Source organism: Zootoca vivipara, chromosome Z2 (assembly GCF_965207765.1).
Source record: "Zootoca vivipara chromosome Z2, rZooViv2.hap1.1, whole genome shotgun sequence".
Taxonomy (NCBI): domain Eukaryota; kingdom Metazoa; phylum Chordata; class Lepidosauria; order Squamata; family Lacertidae; genus Zootoca; species Zootoca vivipara.
Genome location: NC_142585.1, coordinates 19,454,582 through 19,468,721, shown reverse-complemented (window position 1 = coordinate 19,468,721; position 14,140 = coordinate 19,454,582). Strand labels below are relative to the sequence as shown.

General features: G+C 46.4%; 1 protein-coding gene across 1 annotated transcript; it reads left to right on the top strand.

Annotated features, from left to right (window-relative positions):
* The first annotated feature begins 2,765 nt into the window (after window positions 1-2,765).
* Window positions 2,766-13,851, top strand: LOC118084062 (transmembrane protein 47). The gene is made up of 3 exons (XM_035113306.3): window positions 2,766-3,634; window positions 11,771-11,911; window positions 13,085-13,851. The coding sequence occupies exons 1-3, from the start codon at window positions 3,430-3,432 to the stop codon at window positions 13,264-13,266; spliced, it is 528 nt and encodes a 175-aa protein (XP_034969197.1). The 5' UTR covers window positions 2,766-3,429; the 3' UTR covers window positions 13,267-13,851.
* The last annotated feature ends 289 nt before the right edge of the window (window positions 13,852-14,140 follow it).

Sequence of the window (14,140 nt, the reverse complement as noted above, 5' to 3'; positions counted from 1 at the left end):
GAGACCTGGTCTGAATAGAGATATTGGATTCTTGTCTCATTAAATATGCTAAAGCTTTTTTGGTCATTTGCACACGGTCCCTTGCTTTTTCCTGTAGGACTAATTGCAGTCATTAACAGTCATCAACAGGTTTACCATACCCATTGAGTCAATCACCCATCTACTACTACCCTTCTAAGAACCCCCCCCCTCCCACTATATATAAGGGTCTGGTGACTTCAGTGTATCTGAAGAAGTGTGCATGCTCACGAAAGCTTATACCCAGAACAAACTTAGTTGGTCTCTAAGGTGCTACTGGACAATTTTTTAATTTATTTTGACTGCGTCAGACCAACACGGCTACCTAACTGAACCTTGAGCTCAGATATTGATACATAGGAGTCAACGCCTAGGGGCTGAGGTCGCTTCCCCCCATAAAATATTTGAGGGGGCCAGCCCAACCCTCCAAAGTTGATGGGCAATGCATTCCTTGGAGGCTGGATATGCTGCCTCCATATCCTGCTGTCTGAGGCAGTTTGCCTCATGGGTGGGCCAGCCTTGACCCATTCAGGTGTTTATCTGCTTCATTCCAGTTTCTCCCTGTCTACCTGTTTTGCACCTCACCCCCCCCCAACCAGTCAGCATTCTGTGACCACCAACCAATTTTAGCCCTCGTTTTGACAGCTTCCCCCCCCCCATTTTTGAAAAAAAAAATTGATTATATCCATCCATATATATATAGTACTTCTCCAATCCCCATGATTCCACCAAGCCTGCCTTTTGTGCATTGAACTGAATGAGTTTGTAAAAGTTGATATCCCTACAAGGGACAGCCTGCGCTATGTTATCCTCTTGCACCATCTCAACCAGGTCATTCCACTTGCTTAGCTATAGGAAGAATTGGTTTCCCACATATGCAGTTGGCATAACCTGGCAGGGAGTCAGAGGGGAACTTGCATTCCATTCTTCTCTGTTGCTTTCCTGGGTAATGTTACAGCAGGTTCACAGAGTTCACGGCTCCCTGGCAGCTGGCCCTGCTATTTATAAGCTCCTGAAGAGGAGGTTGAAGGAGGGTAAGGGGTGAGGAGGTGTTTACTAGACACAAAACAAGACAAAGCAGTGCATACCCCAGTGTGCAAAGCTCACACCTGTCATTTCTGAACATGAATTGGGGGAGGCGGGAGGATGATGATAATAATGCAGCACACTGCAACTGAGATTATACCTTCTCTCTCCCTCCCTTTCTTTACTTTTTTAAAACAAACAAACAAACATGCACATTAAATTATTCTGGACACATTATGGAAGACTGGAAAATTGCTTTTCAGATGATGTCTCTCTTCAGTGACTTAGCAGTGGTGTAGTTCATTAATGTTAGATTCCGGATGTAATGGTCTCAACATCAACATGGTGATGGGAGTGCCTTTGGATCATGAGTGGAAGGTGTTTCTCAGACCAAGGGCCACACATTCTATTCTGAATAACCTTTCAGGGACCACATGCCAGTGAGGGGCATGGACAGAAGCAAAAGTGGGCAGAGCAATAATTGTAAACTTTACCAGAAGGCTAATTTCTACACAGATTCACACACCTCTCACAGTCCCCCAGCCAGGCACGAAAGAGGCATTGTTCAGCCAGGCAAAAACATTTGAGAAGGGGGTGAAATAGGGTTGGTTAAGGGGGGGAGGGTCCAAACAAAACAGGCAAGTTTTTTGTTTTCTTAATGGGCAGTCAGACCCCTAAATGGGAAGTTCAAAAAAAGCATCTGGACAATTGAAAAATTCAAATCTTTTAAAAACTGCATTAACTTAGGCGATGTAGAAAGTGACTGATAATAGTGTGGAAAGTAAATTAAGTAGTCCGGGTTCCCCTAGAACCCCAGACCCAGATCAAGCAGACCCATTTCTCCCTACCAAAAACGCTCCCCGCAGATTCCACTGCTATTGTCCACTGAGCATTCACCAGTGTTTCTAAGGAAATACAACTCTTCTACAAGTACTGTAGTATTGTCAAATTTCCAGTTCTGAGAGTTCTCTCCCAATTCTACATAGGCTTCTAAATGCCATGGAATGTGGCTCTAACCAAAGTACCATGTCTACACACGCAAGAGAAGTGCACAGGTGTGTTGCAGCAGAACATAATCACAATAAACTATTTGGGTTCACATACTGTAAAACTAAATGTTGCAATAGCTGTCTTGTGAGAGCTACCTAAAAGGGGCAACCTTAATACATAAAAGAAAAACAGGGAGCTTGTGAAAAAGATAAAGATAAAGGGAGCAGAAGGACCAGCTCTTCCATGGGGCAAAAGGAGGCAAATACCTAAAGCAGCAGATTTTGAGGACAACCATGCTAGCCCCATGGCTGCTCAGTCTAAGCTCCCAGTTCCCTAACTTGGCATGCTGTCTCAGGTGCAGCAAAGTTATCCATCTCTCTCACTACCACCTAAGAAAGAGTCAACTGCTAGTTCATTTGGCTTCTGTATGCAGAATGGAGAGTGGCCACCATCTTGCCACCCTTGCATTGCAGGGGGTTGGACTAGATGACCCTTGGTAGTCCCTTCCAGCTCTACAATACTATGATTATCTGTCCTTTCCCTCTAGCAGCAGGATGCGGGGCTGGGGGAGACAGCAGGTTAAGCAGCCTTGAGCTTGTTGGTGGGAAAGGCAGGATATAAATGTCATAATGATTATGAAGTTTATTGTTATTCTCCCTCTACTCCCATCGTATTCATGGGGGCTATTTACTGGACCAGTATTAAATCTCCTGTTACCTCAATCCTTCTTCGGTTCAGATCTAATGCATATTCAAGTCAAGGTACCCTTTGCTAAACAGACGGGTTCTGAGCTCGAAAACTATTCAAAAGGGGGCGCGAGCAGTTTCAGCCTTCCAGTTTGGATTGCTACTCTCCGCACTCTCGCTCCCCGCCCCGTGTGACGACAGGTAGAAATTCATCGGGTGTAGCCTTCCTTGAACGGATAATCAGGGCGCGCGAAGAGCTTGCTTATGATTCCAGCCTGCCATGCAGCTGTTAACGGAGCAGGTGTCTTTGATCGAGAAAGAAAAGGAAAAAGTCAGTTTGGTGCAGAGCGACAACCAGCCCTAGCTTCATCGTCCAGGATAGTCCGGCTGAGTCTAGGATCCGGGGAGCTCCCCCACCCCGGAGAGTGCCTGGGGCGGGGTCAAAGGGGTGGGATCTGGGGCTGGGAGGGACACGCGGGGCCGCTGCTTTGCAAACTTTGCAGAGTCTAGCCAGGACCGAGAGCCCCCGGGTGGGCTATTCCTCCTCCTCTGCTTTCCCAAAGCTTTGCAGAGCCAATAGCTGCCGCAGATATCTGTGCGCTCTCGCAGACAGACATCCAGCGGACGGGCGCCTTCTTCCTAATCCTGTACTGCATCTCTCTTCGCGTCTGCCGACAGTTTCTCACCCGTGCCAAAGAAGTTCGTGGGGATGTCGACCGCAGATGAGGACGGCTTCCTGCTCCGGCCTTTCAAGCTGATAGCCCTGCTGTGCGCCTTCATCGCTCTAGCCCTAGACGTGGCGGCTCTTCTGAGCCCTGCCTGGGTCACGTCGGAACGCTACTCCCGCTCCCTCTGGGTGTCTTGTATGCAAGGCCGGGATGATGTTTGGGAGTGCAGCTCCACCCTCCAGACTGGTAAGGGCCCCCTGGGGAGAGTTAGAAATGCTGGGAACATGCACAAAGAGTCGGGGAGCAAGGAGAAAAGACGGGGTGGGCAAAGTATTGCTGTATTTATTTTTTAGGCATTTGTTTTAGGCATTTGTTAAAATCGAAATCCTGCGTCATCCCACCAAATGGGAGTTTAATGGCATCAGCTCCTGAGAACTAGAATCTACTTTTATCAACTGCATAAAGTGTTATCTTGTAGAATACTAGGGCAGGAGATGCTAAACTGAGTGGACCAGTGGTCTGACCTGGTGTAAGGCAGATTTCTGCATTGAACAGATGGAGAACATGTGCCCCCCCCCCCCGCTCCCTGATGCTGTTGGACTACAAGTCCCAGCCAGCATAGCCAAGGATAATGCGAATTGTGTTCCAGCAGCATGCAAGAGGTCATATGCCAGGGGGTTGGAGGGGGGGTTAGTGTGATCTCAGGCACCTGCTTCAGGTGCATCAGGTCTTCAGCACAGTGGTAGAGCATCCAACTTGAATGCAGAGCGTCCCAAGTTTATTCCTAGGAATCTTCAGGTGGAGGTGGAAGAGAGTCTTGCCCGGAAGCCTGGAAAGCTGCCTGCTGCCAGTCAGTGTGGACAATACTGAGCAAGATTGACCAATGGTCTGGGTTGGTGTAAGGCAGATTCCTACGTGCCTATATGTGTGGGTTTGTTTGTGTGTATTTTAAGACTTCAATCTGCTCCTGCCACACTCCATATGCATGCATAAAACATAAGCAGTGGAGTCAGAGGGAAATACAAGGCTAGTGCTACCATTAGGCTGTGTGAGGCAATCTCCTCCATCGACAGATGCTGGGTGTGGGTGTGTTCTCTTCAGTTGGAGACCAGAGCTGTGTCTAGGGTTGACCACCAGCAAAGAAAGTTGTTGAGCAGGTCAGATGTTAAATCAAAGAGGGGGGAGGGAGAAGCTAGCTTGGTAAAAGGTAAAGGTAAAGGGACCCCTGACCATTAGGTCCAGTTGTGACCGACTCTGGGGTTGCGCGCTCATCTCGCATTATTGGCCGAGGGAGCCGGCGTACAGCTTCCAGGTCATGTGGCCAGCATGACAAAGCCGCTTCTGGCAAACCAGAGCAGCACATGGAAACGCCGTTTACCTTCCCGCTGTAGCGGTTCCTATTTATCTACTTGCATTTTGATGTGCTTTCGAACTGCTAGGTTGGCAGGAGCTGGGACCAAGCAACGGGAGCTCACCCCGTCACAGGGATTCGAACCGCCGACCTTCTGATCAGCAAGCCCTAGGCTCAGTGGTTTAACCACAGCGCCACCTGGGTCCTTGGTATTGAAGCCAAAATGTCTGCATTGGACAATAAACTTTTTTGTTGTTGTGTAGACTTAGAAGGCCAGCAGCTGTATGAAGGTTGTCATAAAGAGTGTGATCCTAAATGTGACTACTCAGAAGTAAGCACATAAGATTTACCCCTCGGGTACATGGGATTGCAGCCAAAATACAGTACTGTATATATAAAATAATTGCAGTGACCATTTCTGAAGCAGCATTGATTTTGACATACCGGTAAAGTAAGTCATAATGGCAACATGCTCATGGTGGTATCAGGGGTGGTCATATGCAATTCTTCTTTCAGTACTGTTTGTGCTAGCAGAAGTTTTGGGATGAACATACTGCTTTGTTTCCCATCGGTGCACATCACATAGCTTCCTGCTGAAATCCTGTAATTTTGCATACCATAAATGGTTTTTCTTCTTTTGGGGGGTGAGGGGAGGGGGACAGGTAGTTGGCCTGCTCTCCTTCAGCTATGGTGCAAGCTGCCCTTGCAGATGGCAATAGTGCAGAAACAGTGAGGAAGCATCACAAGATCACTAATAAAGTGGAACTAAATGTAGTATTACTGTGCCAGTGACATGTTATGGAATACACCCTCCCCCAAAAACACCAATCTGGAAAGGCCCTAAGTTCAGATGAAGCTGTGGTTTGGGGCTGTGTATGTGTTAGTACATAGGCTCACTCAGCAGAAGGGTTTGGGTTAAAAGGAGAACTTGCCTGGTGTAAGTAAATCTGGTTTTCCAAGACTGTAAAGAAGTTCCCATTGCAGCAGTTTCCAGGGATTTTGTCTGCTGGCAAAGTAACTTGTTAGGACTGTATTCTTGGCTCTTTGGGGCATGGCCTCCTGTTCTGTTGCAAATGTCTTACTTCTGTTTTTCTATTAAAAAAATATTTTCAGGAAAGCCCAGAGGGCTGAAAGGCAGGTATCTTGGAACAGCTGTTTATTTTTAAGGGCAGCCTGCACACACACACACACACACACATCTTTTTTCTCTTCTTCATCACCGTTGTAAGGTAGACTGTGCAGAAATAGTGTGACTGGCCTAAGGTTACCAAGGGAATAGAGATTTGAACCTGGGTTCCACTACACAGCATGAGTTATTGGAGGCTGCAATAAAGAGCGCTCTGGTATCATATCCAAGTCAACCTCCATTGGGAGCTGGCCTGCCAGCTAATGAATCTTCAGAAATTTGCAAGCCAGCTTCAAGGGGAGCCCCGGGTACATACACGAAGGTAGCCTAGCTTCCAGTTAGGGAGGCATGAATGGTGGTTGGTACGGCAGTAGATTTCCTAGAAAGGGTTGTGGCCTTTTCATCAGGTGGAGGGGGTGGAAGTGAGACCTGCTTGCTGCCTCAGTGTAAAGTTTCAAGGTGCAGTGAATACCTCAAGTTTAAGTGTGAACCTCTTAATTTTTCCAGATTCTCTTAAAGTAGCTTGCTGTTACCACCTTCTCCCTAGTTTATAGCATGGGGGTTACTGCCTAATGGCACAACAGGGCCAATTACCTATTGAACAAGCGCTGGCATTTGCTTTTCCTCTCCTGCAGGGTCTATTGTTTTGGCAGTAGAGCCAGAGACACATTAATCAGGAATGCAACAGGTGCTGAGGGAGGCAGCTGGGGAACTCCTTTTCTTTTCTTTTTGCAGCAATTCAAGCTTGCAAATTGGAAATGGGGGGGGGTAGGTGGGTAGGAGGAGAGAAGAGTTTGACATTTGTCTCGGGTGTGAAGGCTCTTTGGTCTTTGCATGGAGAGTAACAGATGTTTGGCATTTGCTACCCAGGCTGCGCTCTGGAGCTCAAACCTGTGATTTATTGTCAGGCTCTTCTGCTGACCACCTGCTTACTGTCTAGAGTCCTTCACTGTCTTCTGCTCTCCCCTGCTCAGCTTGAGGAGTGGGAGACTTCATAGAAGAGGGGTTTGGGTGAACTCAAATTGTGAGTGCCCGTGAAGGAAGGGTGGATGAGGTGACAGAGAGGCCAGTTGCCCTTGCCCTGGATGAAGCGTGACCCCCAGATTCCACAGCGTTCAGTTTAACAAAAAGAGCTTCTAGCATTTGTAGGACCTGTGATACAAGGCAAAATGTGCAGGCACTTTTCTTTTGTTCTGTGAGAAACCTGCTTGCTCCCACCTTCTAGTTGCATGTGTTTATTTGTACCTTTTAACTACCCTGCCCTCCTCCGGAAAAATAAGAATCCTGCAGACCCCCCATAATCCTTCACACCCATCCAAACTTGCAGCAGTTAGGTTCATTTTTGTTCCGTGTAGAGATTCTTCAATTCAAGCTTCTATAATAAAAAAAAGTCCGCCTTTTTCCCTTTTGCAAGTTAGAAGTGGGAAACCGACTTTCCAGTCTCCTCCTGAGACAAAAATACAAGCAGCTTGAGAAAGAGCAAGGGCTGACAGCTGAGGGTGCTGGTGGAGCTGGAACAGTGAAGGTATTCAGTAAGGATGTATCACTTGTCTGGGGAACCTGAAGCCCTCCAGATGTTGCTGAAAACAACTGTCATCTCTGGCCTTTGGCCATGCTTGCAGGGGCTGACGCCGGGAGTTGTTGCTGAGGCACATCTGGAAGGCCAAATGCCCCTGATTCAGATTTGAGAATTCCCCTCCAGCTACTTGAATTCAAATTCCACAGAGGGGTGAAGCCCAAATGCCTAGATCAAATCATGATTCCCTCTGCTTGGTTCCTTGTCCCTACAGCAGGCCTTCAGCAAAACAAATAAACATTTCACTTTATTTTTAAATCTAGCATTTCCACCCATTTCCGATGAGAAAGCTCCTCCCTCTCCCTCTGGCGTCCAAAGTGTAGCTGCCTTTCCCTTGGAGGCAAAGGCCGCGCTGTTCTCTAAACCACTTCTGGCATAGTGAAAATTGTTCTGTTTATCCAGAGAGCTCTTCTGTGGATCTTGGATCAGTTATGGCCTGATGCATGTGGGGAGGCCTTGCAGCTGGCGGCGGAACCTCTGAGTCCTCCCAGCTGTGCCTGGAACAGGATGTTGAGCAGTGGTGACTCAGTTGCTCTGTATGGTTCTGTTTTTGTTTCTCTAAGTTCTGGGCTGGCAGTTCCTAAGAGCTGCAGTCCTAGTAGAAACACATACTGGAGCATAATCAGTAAGTCTGGTTCAAAATTGGGGTGTGGGTGGTGGTGAAAGGAGAGGGGCCCTAAGCTATAGCTTGTTTAGCTTATATGTAAATCTGCCACTGCTCGTGTGGATGCAAGATCATGGCCCTGGAAAAGCACATCTTTGGGGCTCTGTGATCTCATGAGGTCATGTGGCTTGCATGGGAGTACGGCTGGGAAAAAGGGCATCCCAGTTTGGGGCCTCAACATGTTGGAGGGCCTCTAAAGGTCTCAATCTGGCTCTGTTCCATAGGTTGCTGGGACCACAACTCCCATCAGTCCCAGCCAGCATGGTCAGTGGTCAGGGGTGATGGAAACTGTAGTTCAAAGCATCCAGATTGGGGAAGGCTGCTCTAGAGTCTCAGTTTTCCGAACTGCACTCTTGGGCTAAGCAGCCATTATTTTAAAAGCTGTGGAGAAGAGCTGGGCGGAAACATTGTGGGAATTTAGCCGGGTCATCCTTCAAAGAGGAGGCCCCTTTCTCCTTGTCCCACAGATGTCCCTAAAGTTAAAGTCTTGCTGCTGCATCTGACGTGGTCACAATTAACTGCTGATTAATAGGAACTGGGAACCAGTCCTTTGTTGTCACAATAGGCAGATAGTAAAAGGGCCCATGATTCTAGATGCTTCACTAGCTTCTTTCTGCTGTGCCAACCTGGTTCAGAATCATTCCCATCCCAGGATATGCTTTATCCATGTGTCTGCTTAGAAAGCTGTTTTATCAACTCCCCCTTATGCTGCCTCTCCCTTGTCTTGTTGCTTACGCTGAAGATGTGCCATTATATAAGGAGGAAAATTAAATATACTCCTGGTATAGGTGACTGATTCTGACTGACAGCTGCATGTATTGTTTGATGCCACTGACCTTTCCTGTGGTCTCTATAAATCACGTGTGCATATACAAGCAGAAATAGGCAAAGTTCCTTAATTTGCATAATTTTGCATTTCTTACTGGGGAGGGCTGTAAGCAGCTGTGCAGAGTTCTGAAGACACGCCCTCTGGATCTTATTCAGTCTGCCTGTGAGAATCAGCAGATATTTGTTTGCATGCTTTGGTCACAAGGGCTAGAAATTTGGGGTTGTTTTACTTACTTAGTTTGTTGAAGTGGGATTCCCCGGAAGCTGAAGCCTATGCCTTATTTTTTCCTAATTCGTACACGCACAGCATCACACTCTGCTAGCTATGCAAGCTCACCTCCCCACAAATCATATAAATATATATTGCAAGGTGTGGTTGGTTTTATATATACCTCCACACCTTGCAATCAAATGATTTTCAAAAGGGCTTACAGATTTTCAAAGGGGCTTAATAATATTTAAAAACCAATATTCACACACAGATATACTCCTCTCGCTGGTGATGAATGGGGACAGAGTATGCTATCTCTATCACCACAGCAGTTTCAGAAAAATTGGTAGTTGAATCAGAGTGGAGGAGAAGAGAGGGAGCGAGTATCCCACAGCTACTGCTCCTCTAGCTGTGAAGGATAGGGCCAATTTGGTCTTTCCCTTGTCAAGGGAGGCAGGAATATAGGAAACTCCCTTATACCAAGTCAATCTGCTGGTCTGTAGAACTCAGTATTGTCTGCACTGACTGCCAGAGATTCTCCAGGGTTTCAATAGCAGAAATTTCCAATTCTACCTAGAGATGCTGTGGACTGAACCCGCAACCTTCTGCATACAAAGCATTTTTTTGGGGGGGGGGACACATAATTCGATGGCAGAGTTTCAGGCCCAGGTTCAGTTCTGCAGCATTGACATATTGGGAAGGCCCTCCGCCCCAAACCCTGGAGAGCTGCTGCCAGACAATACTCAGGTAGATGGTCCACTGACCTATGGCTCTGTCTGCCATGGCATGGCAACCTCCCAGCAGCCAAAGGCCCAGAGTATGCTGCCCTTTCAGGCTCAGGGAAATAAGAACATAGAAGAGTCTTGTTGGATGCTTGTTGGATGTTCACAGTACATGCTCATAGAACTTTTAGAGTTGGAAGGGACCCTGAGGGTAATCTTGTCCAACCCCCTGCGATGCATGAATCTTGGCTAGATCAAACATAACAGATGGCCATCCAACCTCTGCTTAAAAACCTCCAAGGAAGGAGAACCCACCACTTTTGGAGGGAGATTGCTCCAGTATTGGACAGCTCTTTCTGTCAGAAAGTTCTTCCTGATGTTTAGTCGGAGTCTCCTTTCTTGTAACTCAGAGCCATTGGTTTGAGGCCTACCCTCTGAAGCAGGAGAAAACAAGCTTGCCCCATCTTTTATGTGATAGTCAGTCTAGTCCTGCCATTTGTTTGCAAATAGCAGCCAGCCAGGTAGCCCTGGGAATCTTAGAGGCAGAGGAGGTGATGCCTTACTTATACCCCCAGCACTGAAGGTCTTTCCAAACCTAGTTTCCCCCTTTTTAAAGCTTTCATGGCTGATACTGGGACGGTCATAGAGGACCCCAGATGGTCAGAGACCTGAGTGATCTATGTCCTCAATAAATACAAAATAATGGGGTGGGGGTTCTTGGGGATACTCTGCATTAGGTTTGGAGGTGAGAAATACAACTTCATATCTCCATGACTAGACAAGTCTGTAGGCTCTGCCTTTCTCACTTTGTATCACAGGATAAATGATTTATGCATCAAGTAGGCAACTTGGCTGGAAAGTTCAACTCTTATTTCTGTTAGAATAAGCATTCGTTCTCTCAGTTTCAAATGTTCAGGCTGTGAGTGCCTGTGATTCATCAGCCAAAATAGAAGCACCTATGCAGAGGGGAAGAGCAGGATGCCTTGGCGGAGCTATAGAGTAAATGTCTATACACATGAATAGCCAAATTTGTATATCCAGACAAGATAGAGCCAGAGTCTGTGCAGCTTATTGGCTGATGGGAAGCTGTGTTCAGCAACTGGGTTGAGTAAGTGGATTCTCAAGGACTGATTGCTACAGCTCTGCAGAAACAATAGAGCCTTAAAAATTAGCAAGGTGCGTAAGTTAGACTTTAAGGTGCCACTGTATTGTTTGTTTGTTTTTGCTGAGACAGGCCCCATCTATACATTTAAAGCAATCTCATACAATTTCAATTTCATAAATAGTCCAAAGAATCCTGGGAACTAATTTGTTAAGGGTACCAAGAGTTGATAGGAGACCGCTATTCCTCTCACACAGCCAGAATTTCCAGCGTCCATCCCTCTTCATTGGGAATTTTTGCTTTGTGGGCTCTAAAACAGAGATGGAGAACTTCAGGGCCAGGGGTCAATGGCAGCCCACCTACCCTCTTGGCCCTCAAGATTCTTCCCAGGCCACACACCTCACCAGCCCTGCTCTGCACCCTCCTTTTTTAAACAATTTTATTATAAGCTCCTTGGGTGTTTTTGCATAGCTGGGATGTGTCCTTGAACACTGGCCATGCCTTTTGCTTGGTGGAATGGAGGACAGCGTGGGGTTTGTGATTGTGTGTAGAAAGCAGCCTACCACACAAAGGCAAATTTCACATTTATTGTATTTCTCTGCTCACTTCTGCCCCGGCCCCACCCACCACAGGCATGTGGCCCTCAGAAAGTGGTCCTTGAGCTGATAAACTGATCTAAAACGGCATATGTGTATGTCACTAGGTTTCTTGGTGACTAAACAAGACCCTCATCTCTGTTGATAGTGGTTTGAGAGTCTTTTTCACAATTGTTCCTTATCCTGCCCCCCCTCCCTTCCCACAGACTGGCAAATAGCTGCTTTGGTGTTGATCCTGACGGCAGCCACCATCACTTTGCTGTCATTCCTCTTGTCTCTGACTTCCTTCTGCCTGGGGATCTATAAGCGCTATTACCGGGTTGTTGCCATCCTCCTTTTTGCTGCTGGTACGTACCCTTTAACCTCTGCTTCTGTAACATTAGTTCATTTCTATACTGCTTTTATTTATTTATTTGAAATGTATTTATATACCGCTGTTCATAAAAATAAATAAATACCGGAGTGGTTTACAACAATTGTACATAAAACCACACGATAAAAACCGTATAGAAAAGTTAAAATCAGAAATCGGCTAAATATCAGGGCTCTCTGCTTTTGCTGCTGGGCCAGGAGTGCAGTGGGAGCCATATATAGTATGCTTTGCTGCAATGTTCAAGCACAGTCGCTATAGCTTACAACCCCTTCCATTTGCCCCATTTCTGTGCAATTGTTTTTTGCTTCTTTCAAAAAATACCTTGCAAGTTCTTGATGGGCTTGCCTAATATGCCCTTTCAGATACCCAAGCAGCATCAATAAGTAGGTAAGACCTAGCTAATTGCCGATGGCTGTCCTTTCCATTTTTACTCCAGATGAACTTGGGCCAAATATGCAACAGGCATTAAAGCCCTATCATGCCACTTTAAACAGCCTTGACATCCCTAAAAGAATCCTGAGAACTGTAGTTTGTTAAGGGTGCTAAGAATTATTAGACAGCCCCTATTTTGTCACAAAGCTACATTTCCCAGAGTGGATTAGCAATCAATCAATCCCTCTTCCTAGGGAACTCTGAGATTGGTAGCTCTGTTGGGGGGGGGGAAGTTGTCAGCACCTTTAACAAGCTTATTGCTTATTATTATTTATTGATTTTATATTCCACCCTTCCTCCTCACAAAAGGAGCCATGGGTGGCCAATCCCAGGATTCTTTGGGAAAGCAATGACTTTTAAAGAAGCTTCATGATGCTTTAAATGTATAGTGCAGATACAGTCAAACCTCGGTTGTCAAACGTAATCCATTCCGGAAGCTCGTCAGACGTTCGGCTTCCGAAAAACATTTTTGGCGTTCGGGAGCCAAAAGGTTCCAAAACAGGCGTTCGGGGACCGAGGCTTGACTGTATGACCTTGGCTTAAGATAAATGTCGTGACCAGTTGGTTAACACAGAAGCAAGAACGTGGCAGACTTGGAGATCAGTTGTTCCTGATCTCCCTGGTGTTGCAAATGAGTCTCCATGGAACAAGTTTATTTTCCTTCTTTCTGTTTGGATTTCTAACAGACTCTTTTTTCTTTGTTGGATTGATCTAGTGGTTCTGCATGTCTGTGCCTTAATCCTCTACCCCATCAAATTCATCGACAGCAGCATGCTGAACAGTTACCATGAGTTCAACTGGGGCTACGGCTTAGGCTGGGGCTCTGCCGTCTTCATGCTGGGTGCTGCCATCCTTTACTGCTTACGCACAGATTTGTATGAAGATGCGTACTACTGAGGCAGGCAGATGGAGCTGGACTGGATTAGCAGACTGCTGGGACCAGACTGGTAGACAGGAGGAGAGAGATGAAATGGGGAAAGGAGTGGTGGATTGGCACACTTGGCCCTTCCAGATGTGCACCTCATCTTGGCAAGAAGCTGGCAGACGCCTTGAAAAATGAAGATGCAAAGATCTTGAGTTGGACACCCTTCAAAGAATTAGAGGAATAAAAAACTATAAAAGAGCCATACTTCTCCATCGAATAACTAGCTTGAGATCTTTCTCATGTTTCTATTATTCTATGCAGGAAATGTTGTCTTTATATTTAAAGAGAACAACCCCCTGTGTTGAAGTAGAACTTTGCTGCCTTTATTTTGAGGTGCTTAGCACACCCTTTCACGTAGCTGCAGGTGACAGGTGGGAGAGCATAGGGTGAAGTTAACTGGATCTGTAAATGTATCGGTGGTAAATCCACTTGATCCTGGGGAACCAGAAGGGCGCAGAGACTGGTTTGCTGGTGGTGATCTTGGCCCCTGTTCTGTGCAGAAAGTGTGTGGGTTTGTATAGCTGCAGAGTTGAATAAACCAACCTATTAAAATGAGATTGCCATGGTGCATGTTTTTGTGTTGTATGTATGTGAAAGCTTTGAACAGCTCAGCATTCCTCAGCAGAGAATGGAGTTGAAAAGGTCAGGGTTGGTGGGGAGGGTATCAGTGTAGGTGGAAACAGTCACATCAGATTAATTGAAATCAGTAAGGAAACTCATGTTCCTTGCACAATGGATGAGAAACTGGGAAGGCAGCACCATTCAACTTCTTTGCCTCTTTGAGAAAACACACACACACAAATGGGACATAGGAAATGCTCCTATTGGCCCATCTAGCTTGCTTTG